Source organism: Sprattus sprattus (genome assembly GCF_963457725.1).
Source record: "Sprattus sprattus genome assembly, chromosome: 10".
NCBI lineage: Eukaryota > Metazoa > Chordata > Actinopteri > Clupeiformes > Clupeidae > Sprattus > Sprattus sprattus.
In genome coordinates, this window is record NC_137908.1 from 23,112,634 (window position 1) to 23,137,470 (window position 24,837).

Here is a 24,837-nt window from a genome sequence, read left to right on the forward strand (position 1 = left end):
TTATAGGCATACACATTACAGAACCAATATGGCATTCCACACTCAGAGGTAAGGCCTGTTGGTTAGAACCATCCATGTTTTTGACATACAAAGAGTACCTACATTAATAACTGCAGAAAAAATATCTTCCTTCTATCATTTTTGTGGTATTGTTAATTGTTGTTTGGGGTGAACTTCACCAACTTTCAACTTTTACATGATGCCAAATAGAATCCTTTTTAACCTTAATGCCAAATGCATCCAGTCTTAGATTATCATAATGACATATTTCCACATATCAGACCACATATCATTTGCTTATATATTACTTATCACAGCGATAAGTAATATATTACCTTTGTGACACATTTTCTTGGCTGTTCCTATAGGTGGCTAAACTGCATCAGTTGTCCATGCAACAGGGAATGACCTCCATGGGCCAGCCCGTCCCTCCAATCATGCCAGGTAGATGCACTTAAACTCATACTCAATTCCTCTCAGAGGGATTTAAACCACTCTGCTTGTACTATTTTAAAAGCCATTAAACTGTATTTGGGTAACTGCAACAGGAATTATATCAACTTTTAGCATTTGGAATTGAATGGACTACCAACATGCACACTGACATGCAAACACTCATATACAAACACTCACAGTCATATGTACACACATTCGATAATCTTGTGTAAAGCTTGTGTAGTGCAGATCTATAGTTCAGCACCTGTCCTCTAAATAGCATCTGGGTGGTGGAGATCAGAAATGAAACAATATTCCAGCCGTAGGTGGAATTTCATACTGACCAGGAAGGCATTTCAAAGTCATTTCCAAGACCTTGGGCAGTATGAGAGAATGACAAAGGAAGAGCATAAGCACACAAAACTAGTCGCTTTACATTCAGGGCTTCATTTACTAACAGAATTGCGCCCACTTCAGGCGTAATTTCCTAAATGCGGGTAATGACATGGAAACGTATTTACAAAGGCGGCGCACTTGAGTAAAAATGCAGATTCCCCGCTGCTGGGAGGGTATAAGGGAAAGTGGGTGTTCGTATATACGGTTTGTCAAAGACGCTGATTACGCTGCGCTCGCAAATGTAAGTAAATGAGGCCCTCAGTGATCATTCTCAGGTACAAATCATTTTTGAAGTGAAAAATGAAGTGTCAACATCATATATAGTGGAACATATCCATTGGTAATGATGAACTACATCTAAGGGTTATCTGATAAGTTTAAGAACACATTTCCATGCGTTCATGAATCCTGAAGAGATCTTTCTTAGGGTTGGTCTTACGAAGTTCATAAGAAGATATTTAAGAAAACACTTAAGAAAATGTTCGAGAATAAGGTCCATTTTAACTTGAAGTCAGCAAGTAATGGATTGCTACGCAACACCTTAAACTTTTAACTTTAAACATGTGTGCAAGTCTTTTGCTGTTTTTACATTTGCCTTCTGAGACTTGCTGATGTTACATGCATCATGGGCACACAATGAACATTGACTGTGAAAAAATACATTGAACCCTTGAAGCTTATCTGTATCAAGTACTCACTGTGTGATTCCTTGAATCCCTGATAAAGAACGTTTTCCTCAGTAGCCTTCATGGTAGTCATATTCTTCTCATTACCTAGAAGCTTGTCAGTAACACTTTGTTTGAGATTCAAGGAAGCACAAAGGGACAATATGCTTTATAGGTGAGGTAGCCCTTTACGTCAGCGTGTGTTGTTTATTGTCTAGTGCAGGGGTTTTCAACTGGTGGGCCGCAACGGCATTGCAGGGGGTCCGCGACCTGAGCCTATGTTGATATAAATTCGCTTGGATATTTCAACACATTTTCAGATTACTCTTGAATATCGTGAAAAATATCTAAAATACGAAAAATGTGTCTAAAGGAGATTCACGCTGACAGAATGTAGGTACACTGCACCTATCCAGTCTATGGTAGCCTGTGCTTTGCAAATGTTAATGCATTGCGTCCCTAACGTCATGCCATACGCATTTTATTCGTAACGTACAGTCTGGCGCACAAAGTTGAAGTAAAGCATAGCCTACATGTACTTTTGAAGTTTAGTCGAAAAAGTTATACATTTGGTGAACGACTGAAGGTATCTACTGTCCTTAGCTTACATTTCGTTCTAGAATGGCTATAAGTGATCAAAGGCTATAAGTGATCATAAATGAAACATTGATCACTTGTGATCATTCTCATTATTCTCACTGATCGCTCGGCTCGGTAATAAATCTGTACCACTTCCCCAAAGGGCAGACGTCATCCCTTAACTATAGTGAGCCTGTTTCAGAATTGTCATTATGGTAGATGTAGAAACATTTTAAATATTGCAATGTCTAACTATATAATGCACCTTTTTGGCGCAACTGACTTGTCAAGGAAAGGGTGGAAAATGTTTCCTTGCTGGAAATAATGGAATTCAGGGAAATGCATTATGCAGTTTGTTTGTATTTGTGTGTTCTTTTTGTGATATCACTGGATGACCTTAGTTCCTTTTCTCTATCGCAGCAGGAGTCGAGTCCAACTCACAGCCCATGTCCCAGGAGCTCCTCATTCCAAATGATGTAAGTAGAAGGCAGACACAAAAACTGTTTTCCTTTTCATATACAGTATTCATAACCCATAACCTGTTTATAAGTGTGTCAACTGAAATCCACCATGTCTGCCTCATTACATCTTATTAAATCTAATATTTGTCTTCAAAATCTTATTTCTCGCTTAGAATTGTAAAAAAAAAAAAATAATAAGATTGTGGTTAGCCTATGACAGCTGGTTGTTGTTTGAACTGGGCTGGCAATGCTGGAAATGAAGAGGCCAGATTAAAGGGGTTTTGCATCTTGGTTGAGGTCAGAAACAGCATCACAAGCTGGGGTATCTACAGCAGTCCTTTATTCACCCATACAAACACTCATCATCTCTTTGTTGGGTTGCCTTTGCCTCTCATCCTGCTATTTCAGTTGATCCCCCATGGCGGACATACTTGCTACTTGTTATCAAAACAATTCAGTACATAAAGCAGAACAAACTAACCTGTCCCATGCTGAGAGACACTTGTGAGCACACCTCCCCAAACCCTTTCTGTCCACTACAGTACTCACTGGGGCCTGTCACGTGGCTCCAGATAGGTTCTGTGTCCCCCTGTTATTTTAAGACACACAGGCCAGTTTAGAATGTGTCTGTTTGAACTCAGTGACACCTGGATCAACACAAGTGCTTCGTCAACGTCAATTCCCCAAAATAGAGGGTGATTCATTGTATGCAATAGAAGCAAGATGACATACATAGGCATAACTCAAAATAGGGTAACACTTAACCCAGTATCCATAACGCATTAAAAACATTCACATGCGACTCCATATATTTGTGTAGGTAGTATGCTACATTATAATGCTTTATGAGTGCAGACAAAATAAATAAACAAAACACATTATACAACTCGAAATTAAGTATAAAAACAATAATAACATAAAGTAAACAAATTAAATCAGAGAATGATTTTAAACAACAGCACTGAGGCTCACCCTCAGCATCTAAAATACTGGGTTAGTTTCAAGTCCTCTTGAACGGTGTTCCATTTATTGGAAGAAAATAACTTAAAAGCTATTTTACCTATATTAGTTTGGATAAGGGGGATTTCAAGGGAGATGAGGCTTTGTGACCGTGTGTTATGACAGATGGATTTTAATTTTAAAAGTGACATGAGATAATTAGGCAGTTTTCCTACTAAGGCTTTATAAACAAATAAAAGACAGTGTTTTTCCCTCCTGTCTGCTAGAGAGGACCTACCAACATTCTTGTATAAGTTACAATGGTGGGTCCTGAAAGCGTCTTCTGTAACAAAGCGAATAGCACTATGGTATACCGAGTCCAGGGGTTTTAAGGTAGAGGGTGTTATACATGTAAACAATGTCACCATAGTCAAGAACTGACTAAATTGTTGATTGCACTATTGCCATTCGGTTTTCAAAAGTAAAACGAGATCTAATTTTATAAAGAGAGCCCAGTTAAATGTAATGTGATATAACCAAGCACCAGCAGTGATGGCCGGCGAAACCTCCGACCGACCCAAATCATTGACATGAAATCCTATTTGTTCAGTTTGTTCAATAAAGGTTTGTACATACAGAAATAAATAGCTATGTAGCACACTTAACTACACTGTCCAACTCTATTTTTTTTGCACGTACAATTTAAATGCCACTTTGGGGTGGGAGCTTACGTTTTTCAAAATTCAGTCCTGGTTATCAGAGAAATTCTTATTAGGTGGAACATAATTGTAAGGGGGCAGAATTGGGGCACTATAATGCATTATGAATACTTAAAAGAACATTAATGAATATGTTTAAAATTATTTCTGGATACTTGGTTTAAGTAAAGTGTTACCCAAAAGGAGAGATTGCGTTTATTGTATAGATATGTGTGTGTGTGTGTGTGTGTGTGTGTGTGTGTATATATATATATATATATATATATATATATATATAATTAGATATTTATAGACACATAGATTTATAGGTTTACATTTTAGTTTTTTTTTTCACCACCGTGCTTGAACAAGAGCTGAAGATTATAGCTTGTAATTTATTATTAAAAGCATCTGTATGGCGCTGAAGCCAGGGAATTAAACTTCAAAGAGACATCAAAAGGCCTAATAGATGAGTTTGTTACTCCAGAGAAGAGATCCTTATACTCTCGTCCCTACAGAGCTGGAGAGGCAGCTGGTAGGAGAGATTAGATGGAGAGTGGTGTTGGCTAGACCAGCGTAATGGGCACTCAGTGAGGAGAAAGGGAAGAAGTTCTTAGTCCAAGGAACAATACACTTCATCCTCATAGACACATTGCAGATGTTGCTTCTTCCTATTGTTGTAAAGATTGATTGATAACAGTAGAATGTGAGAAGCTCAAAAGAAGATGGAAATCTCTTATTCAATGAAATAATTTTATTCAGTTTCTTATTATCATGAAAAACACACATAAAGTGTTGTGTTGTAATGCTCTATGTATTGTAGCTCTGTGTAAATAAAAAGCAACAGTGATTTAATAGTGGTAAGCAGCAGTGAGAAGGGCCGGGGAGGGAAGCCGCAGAGATGAGTAGACTGCATTTGATCGGAGTTCGTTTCATGTTACCACAAGACCATGACCCAAAGCATCGCTCCAAATTATGCAAGATCTATTCAGGGAAGGAGCAGTCATGCTATAATATTTAAGAACAAAAATATTGTTTTAAGCTGAGTACATTGTTTCCAACTTTGTTGACTTTGTTTCCGGCTAATTCCAAGCTTTTAAACGGCAGTGCATGTTGTAAATACTATGATTTTGTTTTACCTACCTCATTGTGTGTTTTGTGTAAGTTGTGTGTTTTTGTGGTTTGTGTTAATTGCTACTGCAATTTCCCTTTGAGGATCAATAAAGGAGTCTGTTTGTCTGTTACTCGAGGGAGGATGAGCCCTTTTTATACAGTACTCTGGCAGCCATTATTGAACACTTAAGTCCAATATTATCAACAGTGCCATTAACAGCCCAGGGCCATGGAAAGAACAACCTGATAAAATACTGTGCTGCTTTGTGACTTCTGAGGAAAGGCACACACTACTGTGAAGATAGAGAGCTTGTAAGAGGGCAGAAAGTTTGGGTGCAGGGGTGGTAGTAAATCTGTCATCTCTGTCCAGACTAAAACATGGTTTAGAAGGGCATTAGATCAAGGTTTTGACAAACATACACAACATGACATACCTTTCATTAGATCTCTGGAGCGCTGTCATAGAGAAGCTATGTGTTCAGTGGGTGGATTTCAGAGAGTCACTTTTGGGACTGCATAGCCATCATAGACAGCCCCCCTTCCATCCTCCAACACTAAGGATATATATATATATATATATATATATATATATATATATATATATATATATATATATATATATAGATAGATAGATAGATAGATAGATAGATATTATTATTACAGTGCATGAAATGCCCTGTATTGTTATTCCTAGGCTTCTTCTTCTTCTTCTTCTTCTTCTTCTTCTTCTTATTCTTGTTACCTTTTTCTGCGATTAATTCAGCCCGAACCGCTTAACGTAGAAACTTCATTCAAACTTTGTCGCGTAGGTCTTGTAAAGGACACTTATGCTATGTATTTTTCACTTTTCTAAACTTTATACTTTTTAAGATATTAAAGAAAAACGAATATAAATTTCTCCCATTGACTTACATTGGGCCATTATGTCATCATAATAGGGTCTTTAAACTGGCTTGCACCTGTGCTTTACTGACACCTGTGCCAAATCCAAAGAATCTCTTCTCTCTCTGTCCCTCTCAATTTAACTGTAACTAGGAACATTAAGACACCATCCATTCTCTATTTTTTTTTCTCTCCATCTCTCCATCTTTCTCTCTCAGTCAACTTTCTCTCACACTCAATCTCTCTTCTTCACTCCATTTTTATCTCCTTTTTTCAATATTTTCACTCTCTCTTTATCTCTTCATCCAGAGCCACTCTTGTTCACTCTTCTTTCCTTCTTCCACTCTTCTTTCCTTTCTTATTTTCTTCTTCCATTTTTCTTTCCTTCTTCCACTCTTCTTGCCTTTCTTTTTTCCTTCATCCACTCTTCTTTCCTTCTTCCACTTTTCTTTCCTTTCTTCACTCTTCTTTCCTTCTTACACTCTTCTTTCCTTCTTTCACTCTTCTTTCTTTTCTTATTTCCTTCTTCCACTCTTCTTTCCTTTCTTCTTTCATTATTTCACTATTCTTTCTTTTCTTCTTTCCTTCTTCCACTCTTCTTTCCTTACTTCACTCTTCTTTCTTTTCTTCTTTCCTTCTTTCACTCTTCTTTCCTTTCTTCTTTCCTTCTTCCACTCTTCTCTCCTTTCTTCACTCTTCTTTCCTTTTGTCTTTCCTTCTTCCACTCTTCTTTCCTTTCTTCTTTCCTTCTTTCACTCTTCTTTCTTTTCTTCTTCCTTTCTTAACCTTTGCATTTCATGCACTGGTATTTCCTTCAGGAAATGCATTTTCTAGTTATTATTATTATTATTATTATTATTAGTAGTAGTAGTAGTAGTAGTAGTAGTAGTAGTAGTAGTAGTAGTAGTAGTAGTAGTAGTATTATCAGTATTAGTATTAATAGTAATAGTAATGATATAATAGAACTACCCATAAAACATTAAAGAGGTCCTCCAAAGTGCATATTCTATGCCAGCACAATTTTGATGGTTTCATTGCGTTACTCAGCATTGTTGCATGGTGCGTGCATGGGGAGAACCCAGCATTGATGTTTTCACTGCATGGCCCATCATCAGCACACGGGGCTGGTTCTGATCGTTCACTACGATCCTTAAATACTTTTCTCAGTCGTTCTAGGTATTCAAGGACTGTTTCGACAATTTTTTAACATTTGTATACACAGTCTGATATTTTATAGAAGTCTTCTGATTTGGACGCGATTTAAGTAATTTTATTTATTTATCTTATTACCTGCCTGATCTTAACTGATCTTGACACCTTTTAAATTACCTTTATCTACTACCTTTTGTCTGATCTCCACACTAGGGTTAGTTTCGTTTTTACTTTCAGACTCTCACCAACCCGAGCCTGACCAGAGTTCATCCATATCACTTGCTCGCTCGTTTTGCTAGGAGGTTGAGGCCAGGGAATTTTCTTGGGTGATCGGTGGCTACGGCCAAACACTACCCGTGGGATTATCCCTTACCTACCCCACTCCCACTCGTGCTATATTGCTTAATTAGTCTGTGTTTTACCCATTGTAAACCACTAACTTGGATACCCCCTTTCCCATTTTTTTAATTTTTTTTATTTTGTATTTGATACATTTGCCTTAACCAACAAGGAGTCAGGAAAAAGCTATCCTTAGTTTACAATGTTTGACTCAACCAACAAGGAGTCAGGAATTTACTATCCTTAATGTTTTGACTTCAACCAACAAGGAGTCAGGAAATAGTTATTCTTAATGTTTTGACTTCAACCAACAAGGAGACAGGAAAAAGTATTCTTAATGTTTTGACTTTAACCAACAAGGAGTCAGGAATATACCCTTTTGTGTATGCCTAAAAGTTTGTCTCAACCAACCAGGAGAACAGGAATATACCTCTCTTGTATATCCTTAGTGCTACCCACTGTAAGTGTACACACAAGGACAAACAAACAAACAATAACCTCACACACAGCTCGGAGACCACCCCCCAATCCCGTTGATTCTTTCACCCTCGGCTCTCCTAGCTGGCAGGCCCTGGCCTCCTTCCAAGTCAAGGACGAGGTCATTCGAAAAAGGAGTCCTGTACTCCCCTGTGTATGGTTAAGGTCCTGATGATTAGCCCCGGCACGAAAAGTCGATCAGGTTGTTGGAAGCCCAGACCAAACCCCCAATTATGTGAGGTGAAAATTCACTTAAGTAACCTCAGGACTCCTGAGTTGCATATAAGTATATTTATTCAACAACAACAAGCTTGTTGGGCTCACCCATGTCCTGGCAGGCCAGAGAGGCAGGGGCCTTCTCTCAGAGAGCGAGTGAGAGCCTGGGCTCACTTCCAGACTGCAGCAGACGAGAGAGCAAAATAAAACACACCACAAAAGGTTTATTTAGAAAGAAGTTAGCGTTCTCTAACGCCAAAACACTTTGTCAGCAGGGATAACCACGTGGTGGGTTTCTGACGTCCGTGGTCATCTTATTATGCATTTTGCAACGTAATGCATCAGCAAGGCATAAAACAAGGACTACTAGTTCTTATCAGCCCTTTCTTACACACACAAACAGAAGGTACACTTTTAAGCACAAACACAGAGTTAGAACCATTAGTTCTTAAGAATCAAAGATATACAGAAACAGAAAAGCTTCAGTTTCAGCAAACAAAGGCATATGATTAACACACATATTAAAGTCAGAGTTTCATATTTCCCTATCAGGGTCCCTCTGTATTCCTTTTCACATTAATACCCAGCTTCAGCAAACCTTTTTATCGAAGGCTCTTTTCAGAAATCAGTCACCATATTTAATATGAATAGATGTTTACTGCTTTCCACAATTGTACAGGATTTAAGTTAGTAACTATGTCTAAGTTATAATTAGATTTGGCTTAGAAATACAATGTAATTGAATTAATATCTCAACATAGAAAGTATATTATTATATTTTTACCTATCACATCCTTTTTCATTAATGTGTTTTAACAATTCCAGATTAGGTTTGCTCTCACAGCACATCTTAGGGCAGCTGCACCGGTTATCGGCGAGTCTGTTAAACAATCAGCCAGCCTGTTAAACAATCGATTTGCTAAATGTATTAGTTTGTTAATATATTAACATGACAACGTGAACGTGGCCGATAACACGCACATGCCGCTGTTAAACCCTGTTACGATAGCTTTCTTAGCTGAGTAGTCTGACTGAGATGACAGGCACTGAATGTATACTGTCCTTCTTGTGGGTTCTCTCCACTACAAACACTTCTCTGGTCTTTCTCATCTTTTCTGATGCAGCTTATTGGATCCATCATTGGCCGGCAAGGCACCAAAATCAATGAGATCCGGCAAGTTTCAGGGGCGCAGATCAAGATTGGCAGCCAGCTGGACAGCACCAGTGACCGACACGTCACCATTACAGGCTCCCCCATCAGCATCAACCTGGCCCAGTACCTCATCACATCATGGTAAGACTTGGCAGCCAGCCTTGTATGAAGGGCCAAGCCCAGCCTACAGCCAGACAGAACACCAACCACATCTGTGTGTAATACATAGTTTTTTTGTCTGATGGAAGTGTAAATATCTGGTAATGAAAGTGGAATTTGTTATGCTTTAAGGAGTCAGTCTATGTTTACTGTTTCAATACAATCACATAAGAAACCTCCACACTCAGGCAAGTTGCTTGTAGGATCAACATGTAATAGTCGGGGGCCAAGCAGCAAAGCTGCGTATGCACCCACTGTGTTTCTACCTTATCTTATTCATCTTTCTCTTCTTCTGGCTAGGGTGTCTATGGCAGCCCCTAAAACCGTATGGTAAAACGTTTTGAAATTTAGCACATTGATTGGGGACAATCCCCAGATTCTTTTCACCAAGTTTCATGTCTTGAGCACTCCAATGGGATGCCCATGTAACTTTTAAACCGTATGCCCAGTTTATCAAAATTAAGTTGGATTGGTACAGTTCGATTTCTGGGATCAAGTGGAGTTCAAAGCATCTTATGAAGTCAATATCCGCCATATTAGATGTTCCGCCATATTTGATTATATTAAAACGTTTAAAAATTCTTCCTAGGCCACAAAATGTGCCATTTTCATCATATATTATCATTTTAGATTTTTGAAACCTTTTGTCCATAACAGCTAATTGAAATCGGTCATCAGGGTCATATCTCAGCAACTATTTCATGAATTGACACCAAACTTAGTATTTGAAAATCGCATTTTCCCTATTAACTTTTGATGCATAATAAAAGTGGTTGTTCTCTGGTGTCTGGTGATATTTTGGGAGATCCCAATGACAGGACATTACAACCTATAATGTCAACCTAACTGATGAAGCCACCATATTGGATTTGACCAAAAGTGCTACAAGTGATCTTCAGACCGATTTATCAGACCGTTTTTCTTTTTTTTTACAAAATCATTTGTCCGTTACATCTAATTCGTTGGCAAAGCTGCCAAACAGTAAGCTCATATCTCGGGCAATTGTTCAATTGACATGAAACTTGCTTTGAGTGCTTACAGCCATGCCATTGGCATAATGACATAACATTTCCATGGCAACTCTGGCCTGCTGGGCTGCTTGACCCCCTGATCACTGCTTTCAGCAATATTTATCCTTAGGTTTGCCCACTCAGAAACAAAGTCATTAAAATAATGTATAAGATCTTGTTGATATCACATGGCATGAAAGGGGAATTATTCATTTTGTTTCATGACTGTAGCTCGTCTCAGTTGCATTTCCTCCTCGCTTCACTAAATAGGAACCATTTTGTAAACAAAAAGGTTATATTGACTTGGGAGGTCCAGAAGTTAAAAAAAAAAAACAGTCAACAGACACATGTTCATTCTAGGGGTGTTTTCAACAAGCAGACTGGTAAATAAAATCAGACATCAGTGGTCTTGCTTATTTGGCCCTGTAACTATGTTCCAGGTAAAGTACCAAAAATAATACAAATACAGTCTAAATTGAGACACTCACCTGTCCAGGGTGAAGGGATGAGTTCAGAGTGAAACCTACTGAAAACTGAGATTTGAAGATATGACACTTGGCATCAGAACGAACCAATATTGTTCCATTAACTCTCAAATAAAATTCCAGCTCTTGATTGCTGCATATGTTTATGCACAACCATATACAGTAAGAGACTGCCCTTGAATCAGCGCCATTGTCATCGCCTTTCTTCTTCTTTCAAAGAGTTGCATTAGAAAGCTCTGCATATTGAACACACCCTGTATCAACTTGAATAAGGAATGACACATTGAATTGCGTATTTCAGATAGGGCAGTATGTTCTGATGCCTACATGTTCATGTAGTCAGTCTACCATGTGGAGAAATGCTTTCATAGTCACTCACTAATTCTTCTTGAGATGTAGACTTCTTGAGAGAGCGAGGAAAATCCTAATGAGTTTAAAACCATTCTGTCTCCTCTCCTCCCAAGCCCCTACCCAAGCCATTACCCTGAATTAAACAGCACCTCCCTCATGAGTGCCAAGGTCCCACCTTAAATAATATGTTGCAACCTTCAGCAAAACACACCTCTCTTATGATTTTTTTATTTTTTTTTCTCAATTTCTTTAACATGTCTTTTATTTAACCTTCTAACCCTTCTCCATCCGGATCCCTCTCCCTCTCCCTCCACCCTTCACCTCCTGCTGCCAAATGCAGTTTAGAGACCGCCAAATCCACTGCCCAGTCCTCCTCCATGCCAACCCCTGTTGACCTCAACATGAGCTTCACCCAGCCCACCTCCCCTGCCTCGTCCTCTGCTGCAGCCCTGGCAGCGATGGGTGGTCTGCCCCACGCTCCAATGCTGGGCAGCCCCTATGCCCTTCCCCTCTCCAGCCTCCTGGGAATGAAATCCGTCCCCCTCCTGGCACTCTCCAACCCCAATGCTGCTGCTGCCGCCGCCCCCACGCATGGGACTCTGGCATCCTACACCACCAAAATCTCCTCGGCCAATGGGATCAAGAAGCCAGAGAGACAGAAGTTTGCACCCTATTGATGTCTACGTCCACTCTCACCTTCCTGGTCTCATCCACGTTCCACGTTCCTCCTCTGTGATCCCGAACTCTCTTCTCCTGTCCCCACCAGGTGAGGTGCTGGAAACAGGGTGCTCTTCTGCGGCACTTCCCTGCTCTCCATCTTATGTAGCCATTGTAGTCACCTGAGACAGGATCAGTCCTTATCTTTACACGTATTTCCTAAGGACTGTAAAACGACGGTGGCTAACATAGATAGAAATGAAGTGTTCTGGCTTAAAGAGCCTCTTAAGCCATAAATTGATCCCCCTAACTTGCCTCTCAACACCTCAGTTCTCCCCAAATCTACTGTCTCTATTGATCTCTATTTATTAATATTGATGTATTATTCCCTCACTATTTATAAACACTAGTGACTTGTGTGCAACTCTCTATATCAGCTTTTTACTATTATATAAGTGTATGACTCTGTACACGACATCCTGAGTTTTGTTAATATTTGAATTATGTAAAAACAAGATGACAAGAAATTGAAACTTTCCTTTGTATTTATAATGTGTTCACATTTGTTTGAAAAAGGTTTAATTTATTTTATTTATTTATTACGTTTTGTAATCTTCTATTTAATTCCCATGGGTGTATAGAGCAGGATTTCCCCCAGTCCATTGATTTAGAATTGGTTCCATAGTTGAATTACGTTTTGGGTTGTTAAGTTCTGTTAAACACAGCTGGATGCTGTTTGATTCAAGGTCTTTCTGTGATATAGAAAGATCGTCATTAGTGCAAATATCATTTTGAGGTTCTTGAGACATATGAAGAAATAAGTTAACTTCTCTCATGGTAAAGGCTGGGCCCTTTTAAACATGGCCAGGCAACAGAAATGAAATTATTTATAGAGTTAGGCTTCACTTACCTGAAACTAGTGGCAGACGTATACAGGCTACTATGCATGGCACCAGCCCTTTGAGAAATGATTGCTGCATGCTGACTGACCCACTCACACAATCTTAGGTATGCAAGAAGCCATAATTTGACAGATTCTGTTACAGGCAGAGTGATAGAAAAGCAATACTTGGACTGAGAGTGTCAGGAAAAACTCTCTCTTCCCTCCGAAGAACAATTTTTAAAAGATGAGTGGATTAATTGTAGATGAACCTGACTGTTTCATTCACATGAGTATGTAGACTCCCTCTGTTTTCAGTTTTTTTTGTTTTTCTTTTTATAAAATATATAAATACAAATTCACTTATTTTTGTAAACCCAGTATCCTGTTGATCAGAAGTAGCCACCATGACGTACACCTTCATTCATCTCAATTTAAATCTAATCCACTCTACCCTTGTGTTCTTTTCCAATGTCTCACTTTTTTGTTTTCTAATAATTTGCATGAATTAAATTTAGCATCTATGCAAAAAGTGTATGGTTTTGAAAAGTTACTGTGTGTAGTGCATCACTGCTAGGTAGGCTAAAGAATGGGCAAACTGATGCATCTTTTGACTTTACAAACCATACCATATAGCATTACTTATACTATGAAATACTGTATAATATGATATGAAATACTGTATTTATCCCATACTGTCATCCCACAATTATCAAAACATTAGATTACCACACAAAAAACAAACCATTGCACTTGAACATGATAATTCCATGTTGGCCAACAAAACTGTGTGTTCAAACGCTTTAAGTTTTCAAACATGATTTCGGGTTTTACTCAGGCTCAACATTTATACCTGACCTGATGTCTACTAGCTCTCCTTCCTTCTATTCAGTCAGGCCATTGTCATAAATAAAAACAATACTGTATTAACTTCAAGGTTGTATGAGATTTCTGTTGATAGTGCTTGCATAACAGCAACCTAATGTCAACTCACTAGCAAAAGGTTGCCAGTGACAAGACATCATTCCATCATTCAAGACAAGAGTGTAACAGGACAGTCCAGTTATTTTTACTGTAGATTAGTACTATGTCTTATTTTATGAACTCTTCCATCACAACTCATTTTGGATTTTTTTTGTTCAATTTTAGCCTCTTCACTAAATAGATAATATAATACTAATAATAATATATATAGCTAAGTGGCTAGTGGCTTGCACTCCAACAATGTGTTTTTGTGTACCACTTACAGTCACAGACACTTATAGCATAACATTAGCATAAGCGTGTGCACCTCATTATCCAGAGCATAGGGTAAGAATGGGGTTGTCATCTTGGCTGGCGTCTGCTCTTAAAATAGGTTCCCATGACGAAAACATGACAAAGATACAGCATAGCAGATGAAGAAGAAGACGATTTTGAGATACTCAAAATGAATGAGCACACTGAGAGGCCTAGAACCAACTAAAGTTCTCCAACCTCCAAAGTACTTTAGTACTGATCTCTCATGGATTTAGCAGATGGAACTGCAGTTGAGTACTCTCTTCTTTTTTGACCACAACCAAAATGTGCATTTCAATCCTATGTGAATAAACAAGTAAATGTTATTTAAATGTCCATATTTGTCATTTGGATTTTAACACAACGAAGAAGGAACACTGAAAAGTGCTTAAATAATTAACCCAACACTTAGCTGTAAGACAAGATTCACTAAATGTTTATATGTGTGTGGTATGTTTATGGTATGGTACGGACTGGTTTTAAAAACATTTGTATTGTGCTGTTAATTCATAATATAAACATAGTTCAGTTTTCTGTATTATTCTGCCGTCTACTCAGCTTTCATCTTGAGCATTTGTTTATTCATCAGTAATACGTTTCTGATAGGTTTTTATTCAATCATTTATTTGTCCAACATTTCATTTTCAGGAATACATTGAGGATAGCCCTAATTTTCAACAACGTCCATATTACAAATACAAATAAAACATAATAAATAATAATAATATAGTAAACAAACAAGAACAATAAAAAACATCAAAAGACAAAAAAAATCAGGAATCATGAAGATCATGATGATCATTCCAGGAAGTTAGAGCATTAAAACCTAAGGCTAACTTTCCCAGTTCAGAGTGTACACGAGGGACCTTAAGCATAAGCCAGACATTTCAGGGGGTTTGATAGGGTCTAGAATTCCAGTTCACCATCATTGAGATATAAGGTGGTATCTTTCCGACAATGGCCTTATAGATGATACTTTATGCATATTTTATCAGACCCTTTGAAATATGCAACTATTTTCTGTGAAAGAAAGAGTTAAAATTTAAACGGAAAATTTGAAAAAGTACTTGAGAGCTATTTTACTTTGTAAAACTATTGTGTTCAACCTTGACTTCACAGGGGGTCCTTGTAACATTTTTCTGTTCAATTTTGCAGTTAAATAAAAATGGAATTAAATGAAAAAAGGGTTTGAAACTTTTTTTAACTTTATAAATGGATATCTGTCTCTTTGTTTTATTTGTTCACTCAAATTTTCCATGTATGTATTTTGCCCTTGTAGTTGGACTGTACCATTAGCGCCCGGGAAATAATTGTTTTGACATTACATAAAATATTTTTCTCCAAAACATGGGTGCCACAATTATTGGCACCCCTAGGAAATCCTATAATTAAAATCTAACTGAAGCATATTACCAGTCATGTTTTACATTTTTGAATTCACCTGTTTCATTAGGAACTCTTAAGTGGTCAACCATGGCTTCCTGCTTCACTGAGGTATAAATATGAGGTGACACAGGCCAAATACCCTTAGTCATTCATCAAGATGGGAAAGACAAAAGAAAAAAAGTGCGACAAAAAGCTGTTGAGCTGCTGAAATCCGGATTTAGGGAAATAAGAAAATATTTAAACAGTTGGAAATACCCACTTCCACAATCAGGGCAATAGTTAAGAAGTTAAAAGCGACAGGAGATGTAAGGAATCAGCCTGGAAGAGGACCTATCTTTAAATAAACCCCACGCACCGTGAGGAGGATGGTTCGACTGGTAAAAGAATCTCCAAGGATCACAGCTGGATAATTGCAGAAGTTAGTTAAGTCCTGGGGTCAGAAAGTCTCCAGAACTACCATCAGACTGCACCTACATCACCACAAGTTGTTTTTGAGGGTTATCAGAAAAAAGCCTCTGCTGTCAATCAACAACAAACTAAAGTGCCTACAGTTTGCCAAATGTAAGTCAGACTTTTATATTAGAGTTATATGGTCAGATGAGACCAAAATAAGGCTTCTTGGCAACAAACATCAAAGGTGGGTTTGGCGTAGACAGAAAGATAGCCATACAGAAGAGCACCCCATACCCAAATTGAAGTATGGTGGCGGATCTCTGATGTTGTTGAGCTGTTTTTCTTCCAAAGGCCCTGGACATCTTGTTAGGATACATGGTATCATGTACTCCATCAAATACCAGCAGATATTAAATAAAAACCTAACAGCCCCCCTCTAGGAAGCTTAAACTGGGCCGTGGTTCGACCTCCCAGCAGGACAATGATCCGAAGCACACCTCAAAATCAACACAAAAATGGTTCACCGACAGCAGAATAAAGGTTTTGCCATGGCCATCACAGTCCCCAGACCTAAACCCCATAGAAAATCTGTGGGAAGAGCTGAAGCCGAATCTGCAAATGTGTTGACCTCAGAATCTGAAGGATCTGCAGAGATACTGTATGTAGGAATGGTCTAAGGTCTGTGCCATGTGTTCACCAACCTCATCACGCATTATAGGAGAAGACTTGGAGCTTTCATGGCAAAGGGAGGCTGCTTCAAAACATTAAATTAAGGGGTGCCAATAATTGTGGCACCCCTGTTTAGGAAAATAGTATTTATTTAAAAAAAAAAAAAAAATGTTTTCTTTCAATAATTTTATTTCAATGAAAAGGTAAGATTTTTGTAAATATTTTGAGTGAAAGACCAAGAGGATAAACAGCAAACAAATATTTTTTCATTGCACATTCACTAAGGGTGCCAATAATTGCGGAGGGCACTGTAGTTGAACAGTTGGAGATTTTTCCTGAACAGTTGCATGTTTTTAAGTTGTTGTTACTGTTTTTTTTTTTTTTCAATCATTTTCACTTGAAATATATTTATTGTAAATATATGCCTTATAAAATAAAATCATTCGGATTTTTGCTGAAGCCTATTCCACTTTCTGCGTTTTTACTGCACTATTACTGCTGTATGTAAGTCATGGGCTATCAATGAGACAAAGTGACCCAAAAATGCATCTGGCCCCCACTGACCAGACTGGAGGCTAATTCGGCCCTCGGATAATCTGAGTTTGAGACCCCTAGTCTATGGGCAGTACAGCAGTAAATGTCTTTATGCTTATGAATTGCTAGTTGAATTGCTCATCCACATACAGTGCTTCCGGAAAGTATTCACAGCGCTTAACTTTCTCCACATTTGGTTATGTTACAGCCTTATGCTAAAATCGTTTCCCTCTTCAATCTACACTTAATACCCCATAATGACAAAGTGAAAATAGGATTGTATTAAAAATAAAGAACGAAAATATAACACGAACATAAGTATACACAGCCTTTGCTTAATACTTTGTTGGAGTACCTTTGGCAGCAATTACAGCCTTAAGTCTTTTTGAGTATGATGCTACAAGCTTGGCACACCTTTTTCTAGGCAGATTCTCCCATTCTTTTTTGCAGGACCTCTCAAGCTCCATCAGTTGGATGGGGAGCGTCACTGCACAGCCATTTTCAGATCTCTCCATAGATGTTCAATCGGGTTCAAGTCTGGGCTCTGGCTGGGCCACTCAAGGATATTCACAGAGTTGTCCCGAAGCCACTTCTTTGTTATCTTGGCTGTGTGCTAAGGGTCATTGTTGGAAGATGAACCTTCGCCCCAGTCTGAGGTCCAGAGCGCTCTTGTGTAGGTTTTTATCCAGGATGTCTCTGTACATTGCTGCATTCATCTTTCCCTCGATCCTGACTAGTCTCCTAGTTTCTGCCGCTGAAAATCCTCCCATGATGCTGACACCACCATGCTTCACTGTAGGGATGGTATTGGCCAGGTAATGAGCCGTGCCTGGTATCCTCCAGACATGACGCTTGGCAACAATCTTTATTTCATTAGACCAGAGAATTTAGTTTCTAATGGTCAGAGAGTCCTTCAGGTGCCTTTTGGAAAACTCCAAGCGGACTGTCATGTGCCTTTTACTGAGGAGTGGCTCCCGTCTGGCCACTATACCATACAGGCCTGCTTGGTGGAGTGCTGCAGAGATGGTTGTCTTTCTGGAAGGTTCCCTTCTCTTCACAGAGCAACGCTGGAGCTCTGTCAGAGTGACCATCGGGTTCTTTGTCACCTCTCTGACTAAGGCCCTTCTCCCCCGATCGCTCAGTTTGGCAGGCGGCCAATTATAGGAAGAGTCCTGGTGGTTCCAAACTTCTTCCATTTAGGGATGATTGAGGCCACTGTGCTCATTGGGACCTTCTATTCTGCAGACATTTTTCTGTACCCTTCCCAGATCTGTGCCTTGCAACAATCCTGTCTTGGAGGTCTACAGACAATTCCTTGGGCTTCATGGATTGGTCAGTTCACATGCACTGTCAACTGTTGGACCTTATATAGACAGGTGTGTGCCTTTCCAAATCATGTCCTATCAACTGAGTTTACCACAGGTCAAGGATGATGATCAGTAAATACAGGATTCACCTGAGCGCAATTTTGAGTGTCATGGCAAATGATGTGAATACTTATGTTCATGTGATTTTTATTTTTTTATTAGTTAATATTAATAGATGCACAAATGCACACATTTCCCCAAAACTTTTTTCACTTTATCATTAAGGTCTGCCAGATGAGCCAACACTGTGAGACACTGCCATGACTGTGTGAGAGGGTAAGCAATGTGAGCATGTTGAAGTGGGGGTTGGGGACATGTTAGCATGTAGTGTCATCATCAGCCATCACACTGACTTGATTGACATGAGAAATTGGTCAGTGTTGTGTTTTAACTTCAGTTGATAAATAAAACAGTTCATTTCCAGCCTGCTCATTGTGTGCGGTTAACAAATAATTTCCTTTTTATTTTGCACTTTACTGTGTTCTTGGTCAAATCAATTTGAAAGCTGGGCCAAAGTGTTTGATTTCATCCATGTACAATTAGGCTAAATAAAAAGTTAAGTTGTAAGTAAAGTCTGGAGTCTGGACAGTCTCTCAATGCCTCAATAGGTAGATCTTGCCAGTTACCAAGGCAGAGGTCGGTGATCTTGGGCCTAAAAAGGTTGGTGACCACTGCCTTAAACTAACAAACTAAATAAGGCAAACAAACTGTAGATCCTGCAGCAAATGACCATAACAATTTTCCAATAAATCAACGTTAGCATACATCTATTCTAAGTTATTACATCAGCTGTTAGCTGGTGCTTAATTGGCAAAAAAAGAAAAACATACTTACACTTCCTTCGTCTGCAGTCAGTCAGGTTAGAAAGATATCTGGCTACAAACAGGCAAGCACTGCCGTTGAGGGGACCCTGGAACGTGCTAACTAGCTGAACCAGTTTTTCAACAGGTTTAACCTCCCAATACCCATGAGGTCAGCAGGGCCGACGGGGTCCCCACTCATCACCTCCACCAGTGCCCCCCCCCCCACACCTCGCCTCCCGCCGCTCCCAGCCCACCACCCCAGCCTGGGTCCCCACGCACCACCACCTGTGCCCCCACTCACACCTTGTCTCTGCCCATCCCCAGCCCCCTACTCCAAGAGGTAGCAGCATGCCCCCCCCCCCCCCTTCCACACACATCCCCCAGACCACAGCCGCAGCATGTCTCCTACACCTGGAGGCTGAAGTAGGTGCCCCAACTCTGGAAGACCTCCTGCATTGTACCGGTGCACAAGAAGGGAAGCCCCAGTGCAAGCAATGACTACAGGCCAGTTGCTCTGAGCTTTGTGAGACTGGTCCTGCAGCACCCCAAGCCCCTGGTGAATGATTCCCTGGACCCCTGCAGTTTGCAATCAGGCAAAAAATTTTGTGGATGATGCAATCATCTACATGCTCCATAGAGCCTACGCACACCTGGAGAGACCGAGCCGCACTGTGAGAGTCATGTTCTCTGACTTCACCAACGCCTTCAGCACCATCCAGCCACCCCGACTAGTCTGACACCTACAAGTTCCTGCGTGTTCACATAAACAATAAACTGGACTGGACTGCCAACACTGAGGCCCTCTACAGGAAGGGGCAGAGCAAGCTGTTCTTTCAAAGTGTGCAATAAGCTGCTGCAGATGTTCTTCCAGTCTGTAGTAGCCAGTGCCCTCTTTTTTGGCATGGTTTGTTGGGGGTGATAACATCAACACGAGGGATGCCAATAAACTTAACCAGCTGGTAAGGAAGGCTGGCTCTGTGGTGGGAGCTGAACGGAAAATCTGGAGGCGGTTGCGTAGGAGAGGACGAGAAGGAAGCCGGATGCTATCCTGGAGAACCCCTGCCATCCTCTCTATGACGAGCTAGTGCAGATGGGGAGCACATTTAGCCACATAATCATCCCCTCTTGGCACACCACAAAGTGCCTGGGCCAGTCCTTTGTGCCAGTAGCCATCAGGCTCCACAACCGAGGACGGACCCCTCTAACTAATAACTTTTATCTAATATACGCCAGCTGAGTTGTACTTATCTTATTTATTTTAATTTTATTTTTTGTATTCATATATTGTATTCCTATTACCTTGCTGCTATTACACCTGCATTTCCCTATGGGATTAATAATGAATAGATAAATAATAGATGAAAAGTGTTTAAGTTGTGTGAGTTCGCTTCTTGGAGCTAGCTAGCGTATCAAAGGTATCCAATGCTTGCAAGAACAAAATGACACCGGTTTGAGTGGTATTGGGGCGGTCTAATTCTCTTCATGTAGAGAGACTCCCTACTTGGGGCAGTCTAATTCTAAAGAGCGCTTTGACACGTCACAAGAGGGAGAAAAGTCTGTAAGGCTCGCTGAAGCGTATCTTTTCTGTCATAAAGAGACCATAACAAACTGACTGGGTTGTCTTTTTTCAGGGGTTTTGGGTTGGTAGGCTTGCCAGATACCTAAATCTATGTGTAGAAGTACTAACAAAGCTCTCTAATCTAATGCACCCTTTCCACCAATTGTATCTCCTATAGTCATCTCCAGACCATGCTGACAAAAAGTTGTCAAAAGGATTTTGATCCACAAAGTTGTGCGCCAATCAATTTTGAAGGCATGACCCATAATGACTCTCTGATCTATATCTTGATACTATAGATTTACACAATCACAACATTCCTTTACATCTTGATCCTTGATATGCACAATCACAACAACATTCTTTGAAGGCACACAAATGATATGAAGGCACTACAAATTATATCAATATCTCAAAAACCGCTTAAGCCAAAAATCTGAATTTAGGTATAGCTAGTCTTGGCCCCATTGCCCTTCATTTCCTAAAGTGTCAATTAGCTAGGTTGCCATATCCGTTCTGTTGTGACACTCGCGCAATAGCCTCTGGAAATACCCAAAGGTAGTTTGTAAAATATTACTAATCATATATATATATATATATAAACAGTACATTGGACCGAAGCAATGTTATAAGATGCAGGTTTTTTGGTGACAAAAGCTTTGGTAAGTTCACAGGCTAGCAAGATTCGATCCGTGCTGTAGTTGTTGGTCTAGTTGTTGGAGAGCTATACAAGTTAGGAGACAAATTACTGAAGAAGAAATAGGAAAAACACTTAACATGCCCTGTTTTTTAAAAAGCTAATCACATTGTTGGAAATGGCAGAATTGCAAGTCAACACAAAGAAGGCTTTTTGTAGCCTTTTATGAGCAGTTGGGGAAGCAATGTTTACATCGTTTCTGTCATATTTAAACGCAGGTTCACGTGATGTACTTTAAATGTGTATTTGACCATCCTATGTGAAGTTCTGGATCTCTCCCCATTTATTTAGATTGGAGCCTAATCTTGTTGGCCCAAAATATCTGCCCAGGGGCGTAACCAAGATGGCCGCCGGGTGGCGAGACTTGCCCTTAAAGATTTTGACGTTGCCCAAGTTGGTTAGCTCTGCAGTTTTAGGTTAAGGATGGGTTAATCAGGAATAAAGATTTTTTTTTAATAAATATTGTCTTAAGTATCTGTTGTTTGCCATTAATGCATGGTGAACATCACATTGCCAAGGCTTGTTTGCTTTGTCATTTCACATCAATGGCAAGTCTGACAGATTTTTTAATGCTTTTTCACAGCAAATTGAGCCCTAGTCAATATATTAATTCACTGTCACTAACTTAGCATATCAGTCCAAACAGATAAGTAAACAGATAAATGTTACAGTGAGTGATAAGCGAGGTCAAAGAGGTATGTCTTAAGTGTAATTGTTTCAACCGTTTCAGCCATTCTCAGGTGTTCTGACAGAGTATTCCAAAGGCTGGGGGAAACTAAAAGCTGCTTTCCCATGTCTCTTTGTCCTGGCTTTTGGAGCTGTTGGGAGTTCAGTGCCAGAGGACCTCATGGATCTACTGGGTGTGAACCTGGAGAGCATGTCTGTTATATATTCAGGTGCATGACTATGAAGTGATTTATAGACTAGTAAACTAATGTCACAGTATATTTGAGATCCTGATATGACCCAGAGAAATTGTCTTACTATTGAAAAAGAGTTTGCCTGTCTCCTGCTCTATTCCACACATATTCTTACACATACACTTCTCTCATTCAGTCAAATATCAAATATGGAGGTGTGAAAGACAGGGACGTTAATACAAATGTAATGATGAATGTAGTGGTTTATATGTATGAATGTAGTGAAACTAATGTTTCAGAAAATATCATGAGTAACAAATGGCAGACAAGTAACCAGTATTATAATTAACTGAATTACTTAACACCACAACATGTTCTTGTCTCATCTTTTTTTATTTAACATCAAAGTGGTCTTAATGACCGACGGGCTTACCCTTAGTATAATATTATATGCTATTAAATTTGAACATGGATGGCTCACTTATCACACAGATGTGATTTACCCAATAGCATTTTCTCTATTCTGTATAGTATATTATATAGAGATATAACTGCTACCATGGAAAGCACTAATGACCTTGTGAGTGTTAGTATCTTGTGTTTAACTGAGTGAATTTTAGGTAAACATTGTGTATAGAAATGCAAACTCCAACAAAGAAACCGCATCAGCTTAAAACTGTGAATGTTTAATTAGATCACCAGTGTGCTGCTGTGGTCATAAACACTTATCTGCTTTTGCAGTTGTGTCAGTCAGTCAGTTCAGCACATTATGTCCACCGCTCAAGTTCAAAACAGAGAAAGACCTAGGAGAGAGGGCAGTCACAGAGAAAGTGCATAGAGTTGCAGTTTACACACTGAATTCATAAAATAGCCTAAAACTAACGTCCCTGTCTTTCACACCTCCATATTTGATATTTGACTGAATGAGAGAAGTGTATGTGTAAGAATATGTGTGGAATAGAGCAGGAAACAGGCAAACTCTGTTTCAATAGTAAGACCATTTCTCTGGGTCATATCAGGATCTCAAATATACTGTGACATTCAAGATCCCTAATTCTTAAAACCCCAATTGGATTGCTTTAGGTGTATTTGAAAGATTGAAGCACAGTTTTGTCAATAGCAAATCAATTTGTTCGATGACGCAGCGGCCTTGCTGTTGCATGTCATTGTATCTATGAATACTGCAAGGCTGGTCTGGCTAACACTCTGCTCAGTATCAGAACTTTGCCCTGTACATGTGCTCAACCGGCGAGCCTCCAGCTGGCTGACCAATCACGGCAAGTAGCCAGCAAAAAATACGTCACTCAGACATGCTGGCGTAGTTATTGTATCATCTTATGTGGGTCAAAGCTCAGCCACCCTCTGACCCCCCTCTATGCACCGAGTCAATGTACTATCAAGTATTTTCATTCTCCAAAGAACAGAGTGCTCAGTGGAATGATTAACTGCGCCATCTACGTATATTCTCACAGCTTAATGATTTACATTTGTATTATGTATGGACATGGACATATTTGGAGTTTGTGCAAATAATCAAAAAAGCCACGCTCTGTCTTTACATATTGCCGCACATACGCACCTCCTTTTGTTACGCCTCCTCATTGTCCAAAGTATAAAATCTGTGACCCTGGTCTTCATGATTACATGCTTCAAGCAAACTGCAGGCAGCAAAACAACTACCTCAACCTCTACCAACTCAATAGGTCTCAGACAGTAAGTTTTCTCTCCATCTTCTTTAATCCATTTCTTAGCCTACAGCTGTGTCATTTTGGACACGATTCATCTTACAATCTCTTGGTTTCTTAGGCTTTTGGGAATCAATTTCCAATGTTAACTTATAATATTATCCTTGCCTGCAACCAGAATGTATTGTTAAAAATGATATATGTTGTCTTTACATTATACAAATTATATGTTTCTCAGGACCACCAGTTGCTGCAGATAAATGCAGTTGTCCTACTGACTGAATGAATCTGCATGGTGTCAGGGGAACTTGAACATTAAATAATAATAATTAACAAGATAATTACACAGCAACTGGAGAAAAGATTTCTCCTTCTCTCCATAATTTGCTGTCTTTCTCGCTTTGTCTCCTTTTCTATCTTAATTGATGTCATCCATTGCAGGTATTGCCCCCTCCTTTTTCTCCAAAGTAACTGCCTATTCTCTCGTTTTCTTTTTCAGCTCTCTTCACAGAGGCATTCTTGTCCAGTAATTGGTGGCAGTAAACTAGTTGTCCAGTACC

At 39.4% G+C, this 24,837-nt stretch overlaps 1 protein-coding gene across 1 annotated transcript in view; it reads left to right on the forward strand.

The window, feature by feature from the left end:
• The window catches only part of pcbp4 (poly(rC) binding protein 4), a 68,066-nt gene extending 55,705 nt beyond the window's left edge, over positions 1–12,361 (forward strand). Inside the window, exons 11-15 of the mRNA XM_080845878.1 lie at positions 7–48; positions 369–444; positions 2,496–2,551; positions 9,477–9,646; positions 11,851–12,361. Of these exons, the coding sequence (XP_080702004.1) occupies positions 7–48; positions 369–444; positions 2,496–2,551; positions 9,477–9,646; positions 11,851–12,187 (681 nt within the window). The 3' untranslated portion in view covers positions 12,188–12,361. The remainder of the gene's footprint in view (positions 1–6; positions 49–368; positions 445–2,495; positions 2,552–9,476; positions 9,647–11,850) is intronic.
• Positions 12,362–24,837: the final 12,476 nt, after the last annotated feature.